This window comes from Tachypleus tridentatus, chromosome 6 (genome assembly GCF_004210375.1).
Source record: "Tachypleus tridentatus isolate NWPU-2018 chromosome 6, ASM421037v1, whole genome shotgun sequence".
In the NCBI taxonomy this organism is placed as follows: Eukaryota; Metazoa; Arthropoda; class Merostomata; order Xiphosura; family Limulidae; genus Tachypleus; species Tachypleus tridentatus.
Genome location: NC_134830.1, coordinates 168,817,387 through 168,840,289, shown reverse-complemented (window position 1 = coordinate 168,840,289; position 22,903 = coordinate 168,817,387). Strand labels below are relative to the sequence as shown.

General features: G+C 34.4%; 1 protein-coding gene across 1 annotated transcript; it reads left to right on the top strand.

Annotated features, from left to right (window-relative positions):
* Positions 1-937: 937 nt before the first annotated feature.
* LOC143254411 (neurotrophin 1-like) lies at positions 938-13,484 on the top strand. Its single transcript, XM_076509532.1, has 5 exons — positions 938-1,899; positions 1,998-2,189; positions 5,875-6,101; positions 9,498-9,731; positions 13,125-13,484. The coding sequence occupies exons 2-5, from the start codon at positions 2,145-2,147 to the stop codon at positions 13,366-13,368; spliced, it is 750 nt and encodes a 249-aa protein (XP_076365647.1). The 5' UTR covers positions 938-1,899; positions 1,998-2,144; the 3' UTR covers positions 13,369-13,484.
* The last annotated feature ends 9,419 nt before the right edge of the window (positions 13,485-22,903 follow it).

The window sequence follows — 22,903 nt, the reverse complement described above, 5'->3', positions numbered from 1 at the left end:
ATACAAAGTTTAAGTAATATTTGAAATAAAATAACTGTCATGAAATCAACGAATCAGAATTTGTTTTGAAATAAAAGCGTTTACAAAACGAAATTTTTCACTTTTGACTTTTAAACGTCTGAAAATTATTTTAACAAAAGGGCGAATGAAAACAGATATTCTGTTTCATTTTGAAATATAATAATCATAAATTTGTTAATAAGAAAGTTTGATACTCAGAAATGCAGAACAAATTCGTTAATTGGGGAAAATCCACTTTTATTTAGTGTTTTGTACCGAAAACTGAAAGACAGCGTTATTATCGCTACTAACAATACCATAATTTTATATGCTAAAGACATGAAATGAAAATTGCATGCTTACACGTTGTTTTGAATTTCATTATTAAAAAAGCTTTTTTATTTCAGAAAAAGAATCGTTATATAAAGTGTAAGGTTTTTCAGCTTTATAAAAGTCATTTATATATATAAGCTCTTAGTAATAGTGGTTTTGAAATCCACGAATAAAGGAACACTGTTAAACGTTTCTATTTCTAGGAAGTATCCGGAAAACAGCCGGATACAGACACTATGACTTTCAGTCTAGTCAATATTAACACGTTTGGTACTGTTAGTTTATTTTACCATTACAAGAATTTAAACTTGCATCTTTAATGTGATTTTTATGATAATGTTGTTCTTTGAATATACAGTGGATTATGTTTGTCTCAAGAGAACTTTTATGAGAATAGTTGGAAATAAACGCTTTGTTCAAATCGATGACCTTGTCTCGTTCGTGTGATCAGTGGACGTTTCCGGTAAAAGCATCTTTCTTAACTTCCTGTCTACGAACAACAGTGCGGTTTTATATGGCTAAACTAGAGAAAAGAAAAAAAAAAAGGCGAGCTTGGCTATAATATACTTTTTAAGATTATTGTAAAACTGAAGATTTATATGCGTATCTAACCAAGAAGATTGGTTTGGTTTGTTTTGAATTTCGCGCAAAGCTACATGAGGGCTATCTGCACTAGACGTCCCTAATCCAGTAGTGTAAGGCAGCTAGTCATCACCACCCACCGCCAACTCTTGGATTACTCTTTTACCAAAAATAGTGTGATTGACCGTCACTTTATAACGCCCCCACAGCTGAAAGGGAGAGCATGTTTGGTGTGATAGGGATTCGAACCCGCGACCCTCAGATTACGAATCGAACGCCTTAACCATCTGGCCATGCCGGGTCAAATTGTTGGAAACCAGGAGAATAAGAAAAGTATACGGATGAGGCAATGCAAGATCAAATTCATTTTTGTACTGGAGTCAGTTTAATTTGGTAGTATTTTCTTTATCTCTGTGGTTAAGTGTCTCGAAGCTCCTTAGAAATGTAATTCACAGTTAGTGCGCTAACTATTCTACAATTTCAATAACATTTTACTTCTGATAATGGATCGGCATGGCCAGGTGGGTTAAAGCGTCCTATTCGTAATCTGAGGGTCGCGGGTTTAAATCCCCGTCGCACTAGACATGCTCGTCCTTTCAGCCGTGGGTGCGTTATAATGTGACGGCCAATCCCACTATTCGTTGGTAAAAGAGTTGGCGGTAGGTAGTGATAACTAGTTGCCTTCCCTCTTATCTTACACTGCTAAATTAAGGATGGTTAGCGCAGATAGCTCTCGTGCATTTTGCGCGAAATTCAAAAATCAGTAAACAAACTTATATGTGTGTAAAAAATATTATTTATTTGTGTCTATATTGATTCGAATGCACACGTTGAAAAACATTAGAAATTTATTTGTTTAGAGCTCAGTAACTCAAGGCCATTCAATAAAATCGAATTCTAAAATTCATTTTTTTATTCAATACTTGAAAAATAAGTGGACGGTGGTCAATAACAAACAGACATTAATTTTGATATGTGTGAAAGGTATGTATAAGATACATATCTTTTACTTACAGAATACTTATCATTCGTTATGCTATGTGCAACCTGATAAGAATTTCCTACTTTGCAATTGGCTTTAGATAATACTATCGCTACAAAACAACCACTGGGCCGGCCGAAGGAAGATGCGTTAATTTATAAGGCTACTCAAGTCACTTCCCAAATGGTCAGCTAACATTCAGCTTATAAACCCGTCTGATCTGAAAGTTCATAGAGGAGAGTTTAAAATGCTGGGACTAATCTTCTACTTCAGAGTTATTGGAACGTTTCTAGTAAGTTCGTTAATTAATGTTAATTACGAAGTGTAATTTCGAGTACGTCTATGTATTTAAACATGCAATATCGTATTTTAAAAGTTACAGTTTGAGCTTCAAAAGCTTACAAAGCACGAGAAGCCGATAGGCCTAACTTTTTATTTTTATGTGGATATTTTTTTCAGTTCTTTTAATTTGTCTGTTCGAGATTACGAATAAGAGAAATGTAAAAATAGCATTTCAGATCTATCTTTTGTTTCTCACAAATCTCTGCACAAGAAGCATTTCTTTATACTAGAACTCGAAAACGTTTGCAGAATTGACTTTTGTCATCTAGCCCATCTAGGTTTCGTACTATTGTTCTTTGAACAGTGGTGGAGGGAAAAGAAGTATGCAAATGCTTCTTTCTTTGCAACACACACATTTGTGTTAAAATCAAAGCTGCACATTTAAAAGGGTGAAAACGTTCGAAGCTTACTCGGTTTTTACTACAAGTTTCAGTTTTGAAAGTTTTATTGAGGTTGGGGCTCACTTCCCATCCGTGTGTTACGAGCCGCTTACGTATTTTCAATTTGCAAACATTTTAAAACAGTGCGTAGAGCGTTCACTCGAAGCGCTATAATAACCGGTGCTGTGACACAAGTTTTTGGAATCTACAGTTACGTCGTTAAACGCAGTTTTTCGTAATTTCAGCTTCTTTGCTCATCTATAATAGTCGATGGTATCGAGATATAGGGTCAAGAAATCAATTAAAAACAGAGAAACGATACCCTATTATCCAAGCGTTTTCGTACGATGGACATTTCTTTTTCAGTTTCTTACTTGTTCGTTCATGAAATGGAAAGGTCTGCCTGTCGAAAGCGCGCGGGTTATAGAATATCTTGTCATCGAAGTGTATATGATAAAATGAATTACTAATTTATAGTTTTGGCAATTTCAAATCACTGTTTATTTTCATATTAATGATTTTTGTATGATTTGTTCCTAGACTTTGCATTGTCTTAATAAAATACGTCTATCTTCAATCGGCTATGGATCTATAAGCCTATTTGTTGTAGCAATTCGTCGCGAACCAAAATTTATAGGTACTAAATATATCACCTACGACTCGGCGCATGCGCAGACAAGCCACTGTATTAGCATTTTCAAATCTTTCACATAAAGTGCAATTAACCGTTTGTGCTGGTAAACGTAATTAATACGTTTATTATTTTGTTTAATGTTTTGGTGGAAAACGTTTGACAGTGACTGGTTCTGTATGTTCGCTACAGGTATAGTTGGTTTTGTTATTTTGAATTAAGCACAAAGCTACACAATGGGCTACCTGTGCTCTACCCATCACGGGTATTGAAACCCAGTTTTTAGCGTTGTAAGTCCGCAGACATACCGCTGAGCCACTGGGAGACTTACAGGTATAGATATTGCTACCGGAGATTTTCACCCATCTTTTCATTTCTCATCGCTTCGTTGTATGATAAATGATATACCGTTATGAACACACTGATTAAAAACGTTTCTACCCATTTTTTGTGTTTTATTTTCTGAAAATAGCCAAAGTATTCACATTTAAATATTTAGAAATGGTTAGAATTTCTCTTCTAGAAATGCGACTGATTTTTTAACCATTCTTTATTAAACGTACAATTCATTAATCTTACTAACTCAGAATTGAAAAATTTATTTTAAGGAGACGTTCTAAACCGTAAATAAAGACATGCATCATGCCACGTAAGGGCAGTTTAGTCTTGAAGAAATTGTGATATTTTGTTTACAACGCCCCTGATATTTCGTACAATTTTTGATAAATGTCAGGAGTTTTAAGTTTGTTTTTTGGAATTTCGCACAAAGCTACTTGAGAGCTATCTGTGCTAGCCGTCCCTAATTTAGCAGTGTAAGACTAGAGGGAAGGCAGCTAGTCACCACCACCAACCGCCAACTCTTGGGCTACTCTTTTACCAACGAAAAGTGGGATTGACCGTCACATTATAACGCCCCCACGGCTGAAAGGACGAGCATGTCTAGTGCGACGGGGATTTAAACCCGCGACCCTCAGATTACGAATAGCACGCCTTAATGCGTTAGGCCATGCCAGGCCCAGGAGTTTTAAGCTATTGGTTTGAACAATAAGAAAAACGATGCTCTGTTTACTATTCGTTTCTCTTTCTGATGGCCCGACATGGCCAAGTGTGTTAAGGCGTGCGACTTTGTGCGAAATTCAAAACAAACCAAACAAACTCTTTCTGATAACGTCTTTATAACATTTAGAATGTGTTGAACAATGAATTATCCTTTCTGAAAGCATAACAAACAAACAAACTCTTTCTGATAACGTCTTTATAACATTTAGAATGTGTTAAACAATGAATTATCCTTTCTGAAAGCATATTTTGAATTACCGCTGCTGTTTAAATGTTTGTTTTACTGTAAACATAAACGTTTTTATATATTTCAGTTGGTTACATGTTTAACGATGTTAGTAAAAAAAAAATTAAACTGGTTACAATAGTTACCATCTTATTCACAAGATGGCAAGATGTTGTTTGTTTGTTTAATTTATCACGTAGCTACTTAAGCACGATCTGAGCTAGCCGTTCCTAATTTAGCAGTGTAAGACAAGAGGGAAGGCAGCTAGTCACCACCACCAACCGCCAACTCTTGGGCTACTCTTTTACCAACGAATAGTGGGATTGACGGTATGATTATAATATCCTCACGGCTGAAAGGGCGAGAATGTTTGGTGTGATAGGGATTTGAACATGCGCCCCTCAGATTAGGAGTCGAACGCCTTAATCCACCTGGCCAGTTATGAATGTTATGGATATTTTATAGGACCCATTGTTGAAACTGAAAACATCATCGAATAGATTGTTAGTTTTCATATTATAGTTTTTTTGTCTTTAGCATTATTTCACCATTGAAGGTGAACTAACTCTAACACGAAATATAATAAGATAATGTTATGTCATAAGATAATGTTATATAAGATAATGTTATATCAACGCTGTGACTGTCTTGACATCAAGTTGTTTTATACACATATTTTCGTGACCTGTTTATTGAGTACATCATACTTTGATGTCTGACTAGCTAAAGGATTTAGTAGTTATTTTAGGTTTAGTAGTAAACCTATGCTCAGAAATTAATGTTTTTTCTCTTCACCATATAAGTTTGTGTCGTAGAGTATCAATGTATTAAATATAATGTTTACTGCCAAAGATACTGATGAATGTGTGGGTAGTGGGAAAGACAGGTATCAGAGTTTTTTGTTGCTTTTCCCAAATAAATGAGCAGATTAATAGTATTTTACTCAGATATTGTAAACCAAAACGAAAGTTCCTATGGAAAATTTGGACGACTTAGTGTTCTAAATGTTTGAGATTACTCACTCTTTTCTTAGGTTAGGTCTCTTAGTTTTTATACTTTTGTTATTTTTATTAAGGACATCTACCAATTTGAAATATTATGGCTGCTCTAGAGAGTGTTTTGAGAATCTTAATTTCTGTTCCTATTTACATGAGTTGATTAAGAAATATGTTTTTTATATATCAAAGTAAGTATTTTATTACCAAAAGTTTCCAGCGTCCATTCTCGAATTTTTTGCACTTTCAATCTGAAATAAAGTCAGTTTTATCACTTTAAATATGGTATTCTAATATTGTTTCAGACTATTTGCATATTTTGCAACATAGATTTTGCATTTCAGGTTTTCTCCAACTTTTGCATAGAAGATGGCGTATGTTTTCCTTCACCAAACAGTGAGAGGGAAAAGTCTAAAGGCGAACCAATAATGCCTGAATTCGATTCAGCTGCCGTCATCTTTCGAGAAAATGAAGTCCAACCTCTTGCGCCACCTGTCGATAAGTTTGGAATACCCGAATGTGCACGAAACAACACAAGCAATTTTTGTGAAGAAGTACCCGATTATCCCAAGTAATTAAAATACGAAAAGTCAGAATAGTGTTTTTACTAAAGGAACAAATAATATAATTAGTGTTGTATTTAGGTTGAATAGTTTATGCATTAAAAAAAATCATAAAATGTGAATCTTTGGAAAAGGTTTTCAAAACAGTTTTATGGGTACAACCGACAAACGTGAAAAAATGATTGTCAGTGTGTTAGTAAAACTTTGTAAATTATCTTATCAATTCGCAGAATATTTTATTTATAGGAAATTAGGTTGGGAATTATGTTGCTTGTTAAAATAACATTAGTGATATTCTTTACACAATGTTTTTTGTAACATGTTTTATCCTTGAGAGGTCGCTTTTGGATTATTTAGTAAACATTATCCAAGTGCAAACCACGTCACGATAACGAATTCATTTATTTCTTCAAGAGTGGTTAACACTGGTTACAGTCACTTGTAGGCCTAACTTACATGTAAACTTACTCTTGGAATTTCTTTTCTAATCGATCAGATACGTAAACGGACGCACTATTAATTAGCTTGCAAGAAAATATACGTAATAACTCTCATTCTATAAGTCACTAAAAATACTGAACTGATAAATTCTCTTTTTTGTATTGTTTTCGTTTTCTACTTAGTACTCAAACTTTCCATTATCATCATGACATGATGACACCTCCACTCTAGTAAACATTGAATATTAAAAAAATAGTTTAACAACTTATCCTCAGTTTTATTCTATATCATAATGTGTACTTTATTCAACGTTATTTTTACTACATGTACTGTAAATGTATACTCGTTTCGTTTATTTTTTACATTCAGTAATACGTTGAAAGAAGGACTAATAAATGAAGAAGACAACATTATCGAATTCGCCATTTAGGCTTAGAAGTACAGAATAGAACACATTAAAGTATTTCTTGTACAAAGTACCTTCGGACAGAACAGATTTAACCAATGTGGCCATGTCAATGTTACTACAGCACTGTTTGTTTGTAAACATCTCTTGAAGTATCAAAATAAGTTTTAGTAAATCAAATAAATAAAACTATTAAAATTAGAATTTGAAAGGAGAAAACAACAACAGCTTCGATTCAAACAAGACTGAGTATCTGACTCAAGACTTTTAAGAGAACACTTTGGTTTTTTTTTTAGCTTTTTCTGATGCGAATAGTTTATTTATTCACTAAACCCGAAACTATAGAAGATCGAGTTAAGTATCGTCTCTGAGCTTTTTGATCATGACTCAGCAACAGTTTCAGTTCTCTAACAATTCAAAGTTGAAAGGCAAACAAACTGATGTTAAAACTTTATAGTTTAATATAGTTAATAATAGTTTGGCATATTTAATACTATTATTAGTTTTCTATACATCCTAGATTACTTCAGAAACATTTTCACGAGAGAATATTTTATATATTCATCGCCATCTTGGTTGTATTCCTGCGAAGTTAATCCCCATAGAAAAATGATAATTAATTATTGTTTAATCTATACATACTTGTTTTAGTGTTTATTCTGTAAGGAAGGCAGTAGCGTTAAATATAATGATAATGAAATCATTCATACTGGAACGTTATTTACTGTTTAGTATGCATACTGGTAGATAAAACTATATACATTAACAAAATCTATATCTTTTATATACTTTTGTCCCTCGCTGGTACAGCGGTAAGTCTGCAGATTTACAACGCTAAAATCAGGGTTTCGATTGTCTTCAGTGGACTCGGTAGGTAGTCTGACGTGGCTTTGCTATGAGAAAACGCATACACATACATGCTTTCAACCAGAAAGAATGACTCCACATATACTTGCAATACAGTTATCTGCGAGACCTTTATGTTTGACAAATGTTGAGAAAAGAAACAAATGATCATGGAAAATAGAGGAAAAAAGCAGAAATGAATAAATAAAAGTACACGATCTTTATCATTACAAGAATGTCTGTGGATTTCATTAAACTAGCCAGCTTCATTGTTCGTCAAGTCATTCCAACTATACCTTTCTACTCATACTAACTTATACAACTTTTTGTATCATCCTTCGAATTGAGTATTAATATATTTCAAGAAGGTAAGGCACAGAAATATGGTCAACCAAGTATATGCTTTTTAGAATAAGCGTTGCAATACATAACCTTTGTGTAAGATACCATTTAGCGCTAAATCTTTATACATTATATTTAGAAGGACGCCATCCAATGGCGTGCAGAACAATTGTAAAAAAGTTTTGAAATTTAACTGAACGTGCTTAAATAAAGACATGTTCAATAGAAAGACGAACGTAAGGTTCTTCCAAGCGTTACAACTGTTGTAACGATACATCATGATGACTCCAATGCCAGATGTTACATGGTATTTTTATGTCCGCCTTTGAATTTGAATTCGATATTGCTAAAAGATTGAAGAGTTCATTATTTACTTTCTGAGGAATAGAATGAATTTTGACTCAGTAATGGCAGTGATATTCGAACTGTTTCTTTAACTGTTCCACAAATTTTCTCCATATATATCACTATAATTTTCAATTGATCTATAAAGTATCACCATAAGAAGTATCTATTTGTTATTGGATTACGCGCAACGCTACACGAGAGCTATCTGCGCTAACTGTCCCTAATTTAGCAGTGTAAGACTAGAGGGAAGGTAGCTAGTCACCACAACCTACCACTAACTCTTAAACTACTCTTTTACCAACGGATAGTGGGATTGACCGTCACATTATAACGTACCCACGGTTGAAAGGGCAATCATGTTTTGTGCGACGGGGATTCGAACCCGCGACTCTCAGGTTACGAGTCCAGCATTTTATCTACCTGGCTATGCCGGGCCTAAAAGAAGTGACCGCCACCATTACTCATTCATTAGTAAGTTTTGGTATAAATAAGGTTTGGTGAGCATTGATTTTAAGCAATGTACACATAATGTTTGTTAACTTATTAAACCGTTTCTGAAATGAAATTTGATAACGTGAAAGCTTTTCGTATCTCGTGAAAATTACGAAATCATTTCATGAAACATGCCTTATATAGGTTCTAATTTCAGAAACCTTTCGTTTTGCAGAACACTGCTATCATATTAATTAGCTCCCAGCGGCACAGCGGTATATCTGCGGACTTACAACGCTAAAACAGGATTTCGATATCCGTGTTGGGCAGAGCACAGATAGTCTATAATGTAGCTTTCTGGTTAATTGAAAAAACAACATTTTAGTTATACCATAGAAAAAATACACAAATTTTAGTGAAACGCATTTTATAGAGTATTCAGGATCTCTTAGATAACTTAAAGTGGTTAGATATTTCTGTTTCTATTCTACAGTTGTTGTTGTTGTTTTTGACAGTCGTTGATACAAACGCTTCAAAGATGTATGGTTCATGACCTTTAACTTGTTAATTAATTTCTTTTTTGTTACAGCGCAGAAATAATGAATTCAATGAGTAAGTTATCGAAAGATGCCTTTAAAGTGGTATTTTCAACAGGACTGACAGGCAGGTCAACCTATCCTATTGGCGACTTGTCGGAGACTCCATTGTGCCAATCTCAGACTAGAACATTTAGGCCTAAAGCAGGGAAGACGAGTGCAAAAGAATGGGTATATGTTGTGAACAACATTCATTACGAGCAAGTGGTGACTGCAGAAACATGCCAGTGAGTCGACTAAGTAGCATTATAATTAAAACTGTATAAGTACTACTACGATCTATGTTTTTATCTATTTAATCAATGTCGAAAACATTACAGCACAACCAGATTAGCTTTCTTCGATTTCTCCGCTTCTAGGTTTAATATCGTTTACAAAACACTAAAAATAATTAATTTTATATATAAAAAAACTTGTTGGTTTGTTTTGTTTGTTCGTTTGTTTTTTTTAATTTTGCGCAAAGCTACTCGAGGGTTATCTGCGCTAGCAGTCCCTAATTTAGCAGCGTAAGGCTAGAGGGAAGGCAGCTACACATCACCACCCACCGCCAACACTTGGGCTACTCTTTTACCAACGAATAGTGGGATTGATCGTCACGTTATAACGCCCCCACGGCTGAAAGGGCAAGCATGTTTGGCGCGACAGGAATTCAAACCCGCGACCCTCGGATTGCAAGGCCAAGACTATGGGGGAAATAATAGCAAATTATACTGAAATTCAATTACACAGTAAGATACCATTTAATAGAATGTAAAAATGACAACTATAGTAATGGTATTATACGCTATAGCTTACAATTATTATATCAATAATTCAACAGACATGCCCGGCATGGCCAGGTGGTTAGGGCATTCGACTCGTAATCTGAGGGTCACGGGTTTGATTCCCCGTTACACCATACATGCTTGCCCTTTCAGCCGTGGGGGTGTTATAATTTTACGGTCAATCCCACTATTCGTTGGTGCAAGAGTAGTCCAAGAGTTGGCGGTGGGTGGTGATGACTAGTTGCCTTCTCTCTAGTCTTACACTGCTAAATTAGGGACGGCTAGCGCAGATAGCTCTCGAGTAGCTTTGCGCGAAATTAAAAACAAACCAAACTAAACACCACCAAAAAAAAAAAAGGCAAATCCCCAGTTTAAGCGCTTTCAAAGTCATACGAGTTTTGTGAAGTGAAAACAACACTTACCTCACAAATCTATTTTTGGCTTCAAATTGACCCTCTTTATCGTATAAACGCTGATTACTTTATCTTCAGTAAGACCTCAATTTTTCGAGAAAAAAAAAACCGGTCACATCTAAAGGAAACACTGCTCAGAATGTATACACCTCTATTTTTTCTCGGTAATCGATGTTTATACATACAGTGTACATTATGTTATAAGTTCAATTCACCAAAGGAGAGATGAATTTTGGATTCTCTTGAAAGGAGAAACTGACTGTGCACAGAAATTTGTTACTCTTATAAAGATATGTTCCTTTCAAGGAAAGGAAATTGACCTATTTTGTAACATTTAGCTATATTACGTAGAAGAAAAAATGGAAATATATTGACACTGATCTTTAAGTGTTCAGATGTATCTAAATATCTAGTGCGCGCACACGTTTAAATGAAGGTCAAATTAAAACCCTTGAAACGAAGTTTAGTTTCTAGGCTGACATATACAGAGTCTAGGGTATAATATTTCAACTTTGTACAATGAGAATTAGTATTTCAGGAAGTACGACCCCTCTTCCTACAAACATGCAGATTTAAAAATATTTTTCGCGTTTGTACATTTAAACGCTGTGTAGAAACCCTCCGGGACACAGTGTGGAAAGTTATCAAAAACCAGAAAAAATTCTAAGAAGCTTTACAGGCAAAATATCGTAAGATACAATGAGTCACGGAAATCACTAAGATCTGGAATTAATGTTAATAACTGAAAATTTATTACGAAGTACATCTGCATATTAAAATAAAATATAACGTTATAAAATGAAAAAAACAAACAAACATAATCATCTAACTTAAACGGGCGTCTTTCTTTATTGAGTAACCATTAAAGACATGACGTATAAAACAATGAAATCAGATAAATACCCAACTCGAACAGATGACGTTCCTAAGCATAAAGCTACCCAGTTTATGCTATGTTTACCACAGGCACCCAACCAAGTTATTAGCATTAGAAGTCCTCTCTCAGATTTATCACTGAGTCGCTGGGGGAGAGGAGCTTTTTCTGATTCCTCGGTCAAGGAAATTTCTATCCCCACTATTAGAAACAAATGTCTACTCATTCATCTGGGAAGTAGCAACATGAGAGCCCACCAGTACAAAAACATGACACATAGAAAAAAGTAGGCTAAGTTAAAAGTAAGACTAGGAAGTAGCAGTATGAGGGTCCACGAGAACAAAAACATAACACATAGAAAAAAGTAGGCTAAGTTAAAAGTAGGACTAGGAAGTAGCAGTATGAGGGCCCACCAGTACAAAAACATGACACATAGAAAAAAGTAGGATAAGTTAAAAGTAGGACTAGGAAGTAGCAGTATGAGGGTCCACCAGAATAAAAACATAACACATAGAAAAAAGTAGGATAAGTTAAAAGTTGGACTAGGAAGTAGCAGTATGAGGGTCCACCAGAACAAAAACATAACACATAGAAAAAAGTAGGATAAGTTAAAAGTAAGACTAGGAAGTAGCAGTATGAGGGTCCACCGGAATAAAAACATAACACATAGAAAAAAGTAGGATAAGTTAAAAGTAGGACTAGGAAGTAGCAGTATGAGGGCCCACCAGTACAAAAACATGAACACAGAAAAAAAGTAGGATAAGTTAAAAGTAGGACTAGGAAGTAGCAGTATGAGGGTCCACCAGAATAAAAACATGATACACAGAAAAAAGTAGGCTAAGTTAAAAGTAGGACTAGGAAGTAGCAGTATGAGGGCCCACCAGTACAAAAAAAAAAACAATAACAAAGGGAAGCTACAGAAGCAGAATTATTACTGATTTTTCACTGCCAACCTTACAGCACAGTTTTAGTATATTTTATGAAATTATCCTATTTAAAGAGAGTTTAGGAGCACATAATATTACCTTAAGCAATTAGCATAAATAATGATGCTTGATACAGTTGTCTTGCATGATGGTAATATTAAGAAACTGTTAGTCTACTTTCCATGGTGTTACTATAGAGGAAGTTGTTAAGATAAGAAAACTACCACCATATATTTCACAGGCTTTTGTTGGTTCTATAAAGTATAGGTTTGTTCTGAATAATGCAGTTGGGGTCCTAATAAACATTTAACAATAAACATTCTCTACAAATGATGTGAATTCATTGAAACCTAAAGGAGAACATGGGATTTAACAATAAGAAGTTATAAACGACGAGAGATAAATATAGCCTGAACAAACACGAATATTTAATAAGCAACAAGAAAACTAATCGACTGAAGTAACGATTACAAATAAAGTAATAAGTGACAGTGTTTTCTGGAAGCCATTAGGAAGTGAAGTTGGAACTGACGTGCATTTTCGTGACGTCACGTGTCAACAAAATGCTCACTAATTAATATTTCTGTTTCTTTTAGTGCTTCACTCTTGGTTCTTTAATGAGATTTGTTTTTCCCTTAATTAGAGACGACGGGGGATCGTGCAGGTACGTCAGCGACAACCTCCCGTTAGGGTACCGAAGTTTTTGTCGACAACGGTATGCTTTCAAGACCCTTTTAGCTATAAAGCCTGAAGACAGGGAACCTTATAAAGAAAATTTCCGTTTTCCTTCTTGCTGCACGTGTTATGTTACTGTATCGCCAGAGTATAGAAGAAAGTTTGTAACAATTCATCAGACTTCTGGAGAGCCCTCTAGCGGGATTGTTTAAAAACAATTTCCATGAATAAATTGCTGTAATTGGTCTGTGATATGTTATATTGTATACAAATGATGTATAACCGTCTAAGAAATGTTTGTTTTCGATAAAGAAAGGCTCACTGACGATATTCATTTCTTTCTTGTGTCTGGTCGTATGGTAACAGGTAATTGCACTAAATGAATACGATTCGTATTTGTAGACCCATGTTAGTGTGCTAGAAACCACATATCTTTTTCGAATTATAAGAGAAAGCAACACATTTATTCATAGAACCAAAGTTAAAAAAGACGTTTTGGTAATGCAATAGCGACATATTAGAGTGTAATTTATCAATTAATTATTACCACATTTTAACCTTTAAGGGTTGACCTTATTAACTTGTTTAATTTATTGTATTATAAAGTGCAGTTACAAAGAAATTGCTTTATTTTACGCAAGATAATAAAAGACACATTGTTTTCATTTCACTTTTGTTTTTCTAACCAATTTCTCCACATTCACTAATGTACGGAAGGAAACACACTTTAGGCTTCTAACAGAGAGTAAATATTTTTCTTTGTTAACTAGAATAAACGTGTGTTCGACATAATTGTGACTTACAATTACGGTAAAAGCTTACCTCAGTTTCAGTTAAATTCTCGTCTAATGGACTATGCACTCCATTTTTATTCCGTCATAAACTCAGTTAAAAAATTAATGTGTGAATAGAATAAGTCTGTTTTGGTTATCGAACATGGAACAAATCTTATACTTGCATTAACAATTACTATATAGAACCAGGTCATAAAAACTATAGGTTTTTGTTTTCCCTTTGATGGAAAAGCTAGTGTAATGTTTAATGCCAGTTGGTGAGCTGTAAATTACTAGGCTTATAACACTAAAACCTGAGTTTCGACACCTGTGATAAGCACAACACAGATAACCGATTGTGTGGTTTTAGGCTTAAGAACAAACAAAAAAATTTCCTCACATGGTTAATCACGTTACAGATTTATATTTTAGTAATTTTTTCTCCTGTAGTTTTTGGCATCACAGTTTAATAGCCTAGTAATTTTTCGAATATGGTTTATGATTTTAGAGATTTTAATCTGGTAGTTCAAGGATACTATAATTTTAAAATGAAAATAAAGTTAATTTTATATCCAGAGAGAGTAACTTAGGGGGATATTTTACAAAAAACAACAAAAAGAAAATATATAATAAAGTAACGAGATACTCAAAGAAAAATGCAGTTTTTTCGCTTATATTAACCTTTCAACAAATTTTTGCCACTAATATTTACTCATCCTAGCTTTTCGCAACAGAAATATATAATTAGAGTTTACTTTGTGAAAGGTTAAGAATTGCATGTTAAAAAGTTAGGAATTGCATGTTAAAAATGTTAAGAATTTCATGTTGAAAGGTTAAAATTTACGCATTAAAATGTTAAGAATTACATTATTTTTTAGCATTGATAAAGATTGCAGAAAATAAGAATAATGCTGCACCAATAGCTGGTTTATAATTTTTTATCCGTTTAGAATATTGTAATTACTTTAAATAACTCTTTCGAAAATTACGATCTGTAGTATATTCAACACTACAGGATAACTTGGAATATATCTAGGCTTATAGGTATTGGAGCAATCGTATTAATAACCAAATAGAGTGCATAATTTAACAGTAAACGTTAGGAATGGTAAGGAAGGAAATATGACGTATCAGAACTTAATGGGAAAAGGTTTGCGATATAATGGACATTTTTCAAGTTTATGGTTATTATATTTTATGTTTCTCACGAGAAGATGCACAGTAACAGCTTCCTCCACCTGATATGGGGATTAGCTCATGCTATTTGCACATTTCTAAACATTTGCAGACTTCGAAATATCAGCAATTTGATATAATAATTTATCAAGTAACGTAAATTACCAAATTTGCACTATTTTCTACGGTATTCGAATCCTTTTATTTTGAAATAAAATATTATGTTAATGGGGAAAAATGTTATTGTTATTTCTTCCAATAGCCGATATTTTAAGATTATATTCCAAATCTATCCGCACCATATATATATATATTTTTTTTTTCTTTGACTGGCTCATGTTCCAATTATATCATCACACACACTTATTCAGTGATTATTCAAATCTTTCGATAGTATACCAAGTTTTATTGTAGTTTAAAGAATGCGTACTTGTTCTCGTGATCAGTGGAATGCGTACGTTTTACTGAATCACAAGAGTACAAACAACAACGTATAGTGTTCATTATGTGACGTCATTTTTGCCTACTGAGTGTTTGTTTGTTTGTTTGTTTTTGAATTTCGCACAAAGCTACTCGATGGCTATCTGTGCTAGCCGTCCCTAATTTAGCAGTGTAAGACTAGAGGGAAGGCAGCTAGCCATCACCACCCACCGCCAACTCTTGGGCTACTCTTTTACCAACGAATAGTGGGATTGACCGTCACTTTATAACGCCCCCACGGCTGAAAGGGCGAGCATGCTTGGCGCGACGAGGATTCGAACCCGCGACCCTCAGATTACGAGTCGCACGCCTTAACACGCTTGGCCATGCCAGGCCCCTGCTGAGTGAATGACAGACAAGACAATACTGTTAAGCAGTGCGGGTGGTTAAATTTTATACCTAGTGAGATGTATTACTAGTTATTCTTTACGTTTATTTAGATATGTCGGCCACTCAGTAACTCTTCATACCTGATAACAATTTATATATTACTAAATACTTGAACATATCAGTTAACGACATCACCATTCATGAACTAAGAGTTCGTGTATTATGTTTTGACGAAATAACTAATACAAGAAATCATAAAAACAAACAGACTTCAAAAGACCCAGAAACCTGAGTGTTTTCGAATAATAACACATTTAATTAATTGTTTATAACTGTACTACTATTTAATTAATTATACATTCAGCAATTGTATTATTGTTTAATTAATAATTTTTACTTGTCAACTGTGCTGTTGCTCAATGAATTGTTTATACCCGTCATTAATTACACTATTGTTTGTTACAGTTGTTTATACCCGTCATTAATTACACTATTGTTTGTTACAGTTGTTTATACCTGTCTCTAATTACACTATTGTTTGACACAGCTGTTTATACCCGTCATTAATTACACTATTGTTTGTTGCAGTTGTTTATACCTGTCTCTAATTACACTATTGTTTGTTGCAGTTGTTTATACCTGTCTCTAATTACACTATTGTTTGTTACAGTTGTTTATACCCGTCATTAATTACACTATTGTTTGTTACAGTTGTTTATACCTGTCTCTAATTACACTATTGTTTGACACAGCTGTTTATACCTGTCGGTAACTACACTATTGTTTGTTACAGTTGTTTATACCTGTCTGTAACTACATTATTGTTTGACACAGCTGTTTATACCTGTCGGTAACTACACTATTGTTTGTTACAGCTGTTTATACCTGTCTGTAAGAACACTATTGTTTGATACAGCTGTTTATACCTGTCTGTAAGTACACTATTGTTTGATTCAGCTGTTTATACCTGTCTGCAACTATATTATTGTTTAATTAATAAGTTAGGTGTTTTAGCAACTGTACTACTGTTTAATTAATCGTTTATATCTATAACAATGACATTCTGAACTTGCGTCTATAAAACAACAGTTCTTTAAAGGTAGAAACAGTTTATTACAAGCTCTATTAACACTGATTCCAGGTCTCAGAGGGTTTAAATTAAAAAATGAGGCTGTTGTGACTCTTAAACCCGATAGGAGAAACAAAATTATCCATACCAGATAAAATGATTGTTTAAAGAAAGTTATAGATGCCTTACGTGATTGCTAAATTTGTGGCACTATACAAAGAGAAGATAAATTGAAACGTGTTTATTGAAAATATGCGTAATTAATGGTAGAATTTGGATGTTAGATCGTCATGTAATTATCCAGAAACATTCTACGATCGACTTACAGTTTATAAGTCGTTATAATATTGGAGCTTACAACCATGCTTGAACTGTTTTTTTTTTTTTAGTTGTATTTCTGAAAAAAGTTCCTCACAAAGGAGGGAGTTACATTGTATCAAGAAATACAGATGTTGAAGTTTTATATGACTATGTGCTTTAAATTAATTTTGTTTGTTTGTGTTTTTAATTTCGCAGCAAGCTACACGAGATTTATTTGTATTAGCTGTCCCTAATTTACCAGTGTAAGACTAGAAGGGAGACAACTATTCATCACCATCAACGGCCAGCTTTTGAGCTGGTCTTTTATCAAAGAGTAGTTGGATTGATCAGAACATTATAACACCGCCACGGCTGAAAGGGCGAGCATGTTTGGTGCGACAGGCATTCGAACCCGCGATACTCGGATGAAGAGTCGAGTGCCTTAACCACCTGGCCCAATTTAGTTTTAATGTTGAATCGTTATATAGAAATATACCGTTAGAAGCGACAGAACAGCTCAGTGCTAACTTGATTCACAACGATATGTCTAACAATGCAGCTATTCCCAAGTCAGATTTTTCTGTACTTAAAGAATCTAACAGTTGAGGAATCTAACTTCATTGAAGACATTAGGATCAGATCGATTGTGTCACCAAGGTTTTACGATTTGCACCATCAATGAACAATATATATTTTTTTATGTTTTTGTGGTTGGAAAATATCTCGCAACATTTTAAACCTCTTGGTCGTCGCAAATATGTTGATGACACTAGTACCATCTTTAAAAACTTTATTCACTCTAACAATCCAGTTTATTTTCCAGGACACATATCAGTAATAATAAATATCACTAAAGACGATGTGCCCAGAAATAGAGATTATATGTAAGTTTAAACCCAACTGCAGTCTATCTTTAGATTTAAGGACTCACTTTCTGATTTACAACCATCATATATTTGCCTCCCCTTTCTCTCGGCAAGGCGATATCAGTCCAACTAAAAAATGAAAAGACAGATTGATGAAGCAAGAGAAAAAAAACATGATAATCTAAGAACCCATATTAAGTCTAATATTTTCGAACATGCCTCAAGAGAAGTTGCGTCATTTCTTAACCTAATTTGTTTAAGATCATTGCAAGGCCAATGGAGCTAACACTAAACTGCCTCTACTTGTACAGAAACCGTAAAATTAGCTAATTATCTCTTTGTACTTGTTAACAATCAAACCCATAATTAACTAATTACTCTTAATAAATCAATCATGTGCATAAAATTTAGTTGCTCCAAATCGTTAATTATTTTAAAATATTATCTTCATTTCTGTTACATTTATCTGTGGTGATTCTACTGATTTACAACGCTAAGATTAGAGGTTCGATTCCATTCTGTGCACACAGCAGATCTAACTTTGCTATGAAACACACACACACACACATGTATTTTTATCACCTCAATAATTTGCTTTGTCAGGAGTTATCGATTGGTTTGGTTTGTTTGAATTCCGCGCAAAGCTAACCGTCCATAATTTAGCAGTGCAAGACTAGAGAGAAGGCAGCTAGTCATACTCACCCACCGCCAACTATTGAGCTACTCTATTACCAAAGAATAGTGGGATTGACCGTCACAATATAACGCCCCCACGGTTGAAAGGGCGAGAATGTTTGGTGTAACGTGGAATCGAACCCGCGACCCTCAGATTACGAGTCGGTCGCCCCAACCATCTGGCCATGCCGGGCCTTTCTGTACCGAAACGAACCCTCGTGTGTTTTAAGTCATAAGTATATAAAATATAACGAATACTTGGATTTTTTTTTTTCACCTTCCGTTATTGAAGTCCTTCTTTCGGTAAATAAAATCACTAACATAAAGAAAGTTATAGAGATCTAAGTTTTACTTGGTGTTTTCTTTAGAGTATTGAAGATTCCCCTTGTGTAGGTACAAGTACTGTACGTGAGACAGGCTTGGTATGGCCCGATATATTAGTCGCTGATTCGAATCTTCTCACCAAACATATTTTTACTTCAGTCGTTAGGACGTTATAATATGATGTCCAAACCTATTATTTGATTAGATTAGCCCAGCGTGTAGCTTTTTGCTAAACGACAAACAAGCAAAAACTTTCATTAGATAGTCCACCCGGTAAGATAACGGTAAATTTACGAATTTTTAACGTTATAGTCTGAGAGGAGGGGGGTTGATTCCCCACGTGGATGAAGAATACAAACCAAATATTTTTGTTATAACACATACAAATCTTTAGGTGATTAAAAATTATTTGCAATTAAAATTTACTGAGAAACAACCGCTCAAAGAGCCTCATCTTTGAAGAGGGCTCAGCAAGGCCAGGTGGTTAAGGTACTCGACACGTAATCTGGGAGCGAAGGTTCGAATCCCCATCACACCAAATACGCTCGCCCTTTAAGTCGAGGGCGTTTTAATGTGACGGTCAATCCCTCTATTCGTTGGTAAAAGGATAGCCCAAAAGTTGTCGGTGGGTGGTGATGACAAGCTGCCTTTCCTCTAGTCTTACACTGATAAATTACAGACGGCTAGCACAGATAGCTCTCGTATAGCTTTGCATGAAATTCAAACCTAACCCAATCAATCTTTGAAGAGTGCTTTTCGTATTGGGTTGAACATCCGGGGATTACTTAGAGAAACGAACTGAGAACATATTTTTTTCTGAGAAAATTATACACACAATTCATAAAATAATTTTATTTTATATGTCAGTTTATTTGCAGTAAAAGAAACATAGAATTGTGAAGACTACGTACTATCTTATCCATAGTGATTTTATAGTGTAGTATGATAACAATGATGTCCATTTTGTTGTTTTCAAAGTTTAATCTGTATACTGGAGGTATTTAGACATATAACGACATATGGGGTATCTGTGATATAATGACACATGAAGTATTTTTTTGACGATAAAGTCAGAAAAATTACCTTTAAAAACATCCAGAAAATTAGTGGCGTATTTAAGTAGGGGCTAGTGGAGACTCAGTCTCAAGACCTATGGTTTTAACGGGGCCCATTGATAATTTTATTCTATGTAAAATTACGTGGGAAGTTAGGCCCACAAAAATGATTAGCTCCTGGGTCCACACTACCTTACGTTCGCCACTGCAGAGAAGAATATAAAATTTTCCCTTTCAGCTAATATTTCATGGGCTTTACTAGGGCTTGTAGTACAAGAAACGTTGGCTGAAATATTTAGTTAACTTGTTTTCTAATTACTGTGCTATAGCTACCTTAGAGTTTCAGGAAAATCGTGACAATAGATATTTATGTTTTTAATATTTCGCACAAAGCTACAGGAGGGCTATCTGCGCTAGTCATCCCTAATTTTGCAGTGCAAGACTAGAGGGAAGGCAGATAGTCATTACCTCCTACTGCCAAGTCTTGAACTATTTTTTACTGAAGAATAGTGGGATTGACCGAACATTATGACGCCCCAACGGCTGAAATGGCGTGCATGTTTGGTATGACGGGGATTCAAACCGTGACCCTGGGATTACGAGTCGAGCGCTTTAACCACCTGGCCATGCCGAGCCTAATGTCATATAAAGGTTAATCTGTTAATTATGTTTGGTCATAGCGTGTCATTCTCGACAACGTAAACAATATATATAACTTAGCATTTTAGTTGCGAAAACGTTTCAGTAGAAAGGTAGCTATTAGAAACTATTATGTTTCATAGAAACATGAACTAACGGCTGAAAACGTTATTTATTGTAATTACCAACGTACAATAATAAATCCAAAGTGAAAAATACAGACCTACAAGCTCGTTCACTGCAACATACATACAACAAAGCATGATAAAAGAACACTGAACGAATGAAACATTTATAATTTAATTTGTGCAGCAAACTTTGTTATCTTAAGACCCAAATTCAAATATGCCAAGGTCTTCAACGACAAGTTTTAAATAAGTTAACCGCAATCTTAACAATTACCATTTGGAACAGTTGAATTAAATGTAATGTAATGTGTGTCATAAGTAAAAATATCTCAGTTTTACTTGACTATTCAACACAAACGTGTACGAATATATTAGACCAAATTTTCAAACTCTTTTATTCGAAAGCCATCTGTTTTTTTTTATCATTTCTTTGAACAGCAGTGAGATCTATACAGTATGTTGTCACTTCCTTTACAAGCAATGAGTCCACGGATTTACAACGCTCAAATAAGGGATTCGATTCCTCTCGGTAGACACAGCAGATATCCCGATGTGGCTATGTTGTAAGTAAACACACACATTCCTTTTCCGCTAATATACAACCTTTCGAAGTACAGCTTGAAGGGTGCCCTCGAACGAAAGTTTAAAAAGTCACTGATTTAGGCTACCAAAACCTATTATTTTAAACGTTCGTCTAAAACAAATATATATGTTTACAAAAAAAAAACAACATTTACGTTTTAAAATCACTTTAGTACAAAAAAAAAAAAAACGTTTTCGTCACACAAAATCAAATACTAATACGTTAAATGAACTTTCCAAAGTTCAGTAATACACAAAACAGATACGTTTCTTAGTTGCTTGATGTTGAAAAATGATTGGTAAATAATCGCCGGAGCAATTTGATAAACATTAAATCTGGAATACACATAATTCTCAGATGAAAAAATCGTCTGTCTGGAAATTTAACATGGAAATGTCTTAAAGACATGGAAGTACCATTACCTCACGCAATACATGCTTGAATATTCTTAGTAAAAATACACTAATTACTTTTTATATTACTGGACCATAATGTATAAAAGAAGTGATTTACTGGACACTGCCTAGCATTAATATTGAAGAAGTAATAAGTTATTTCAAATAGACTTGATGACGTAATGCACAATCATTGGATTTCAACGTCTTTACCTCGGTCCTATTGAAGGAAGTAAAATTACGTGTGTAGAAGCTAATGTTATTTCTGAGCTCAAACCACAACACGACACTTTGATTTCGCTTAACGAAGTGCTTATAGTTCATTACTCTAGATAAGTCAGGTTTTGTGAGAGAAAATACAACACGTGCTTTTTTTAATTTGAGCTTTACTCTAATATTGCACTGAAGTCAGACTTTCTGTAGTGAGCTAAATGATTTGTTGAATTTCAACTTCACACTAATAATTTAGCGAGTTAGACTTTGTGCGCTAAACTACAACCTTGTCTGATTTTTAACATCACAGTAACAACGTCGTGAAGCCAGATGCTATGTTGTAAAGTAGATGATTTATTGAGTTCGTTTTGTGAGATGTTAAGTTCAGAGTGATATATATACATAGTTTGATAAGAAACTATCTCTCAAAATAATCAACCTACAAAAACCTGCTAACAGAAACATGATATATTAAGTGCCGAATTTTTAAATTATCTTATCAGGATCAGTGCGAGATTTTTGTCCCCCGCTGGTACAGCGATATGTCTACGGATTTATAATGCTAAAATCAGGGGTTCGATTCCCCTCGGTGGGCTCAGCAGATAGCCCCATTTGGCTTTGCTATAAGAAAACACACACACACGCGAGATTCTTAGAAACGAAAATAGTTTTTAAACACTGACTATTATTACGGTGTAAAAACTTTCAATACACAAGAGGAAAAATAAACCATTTTTATAA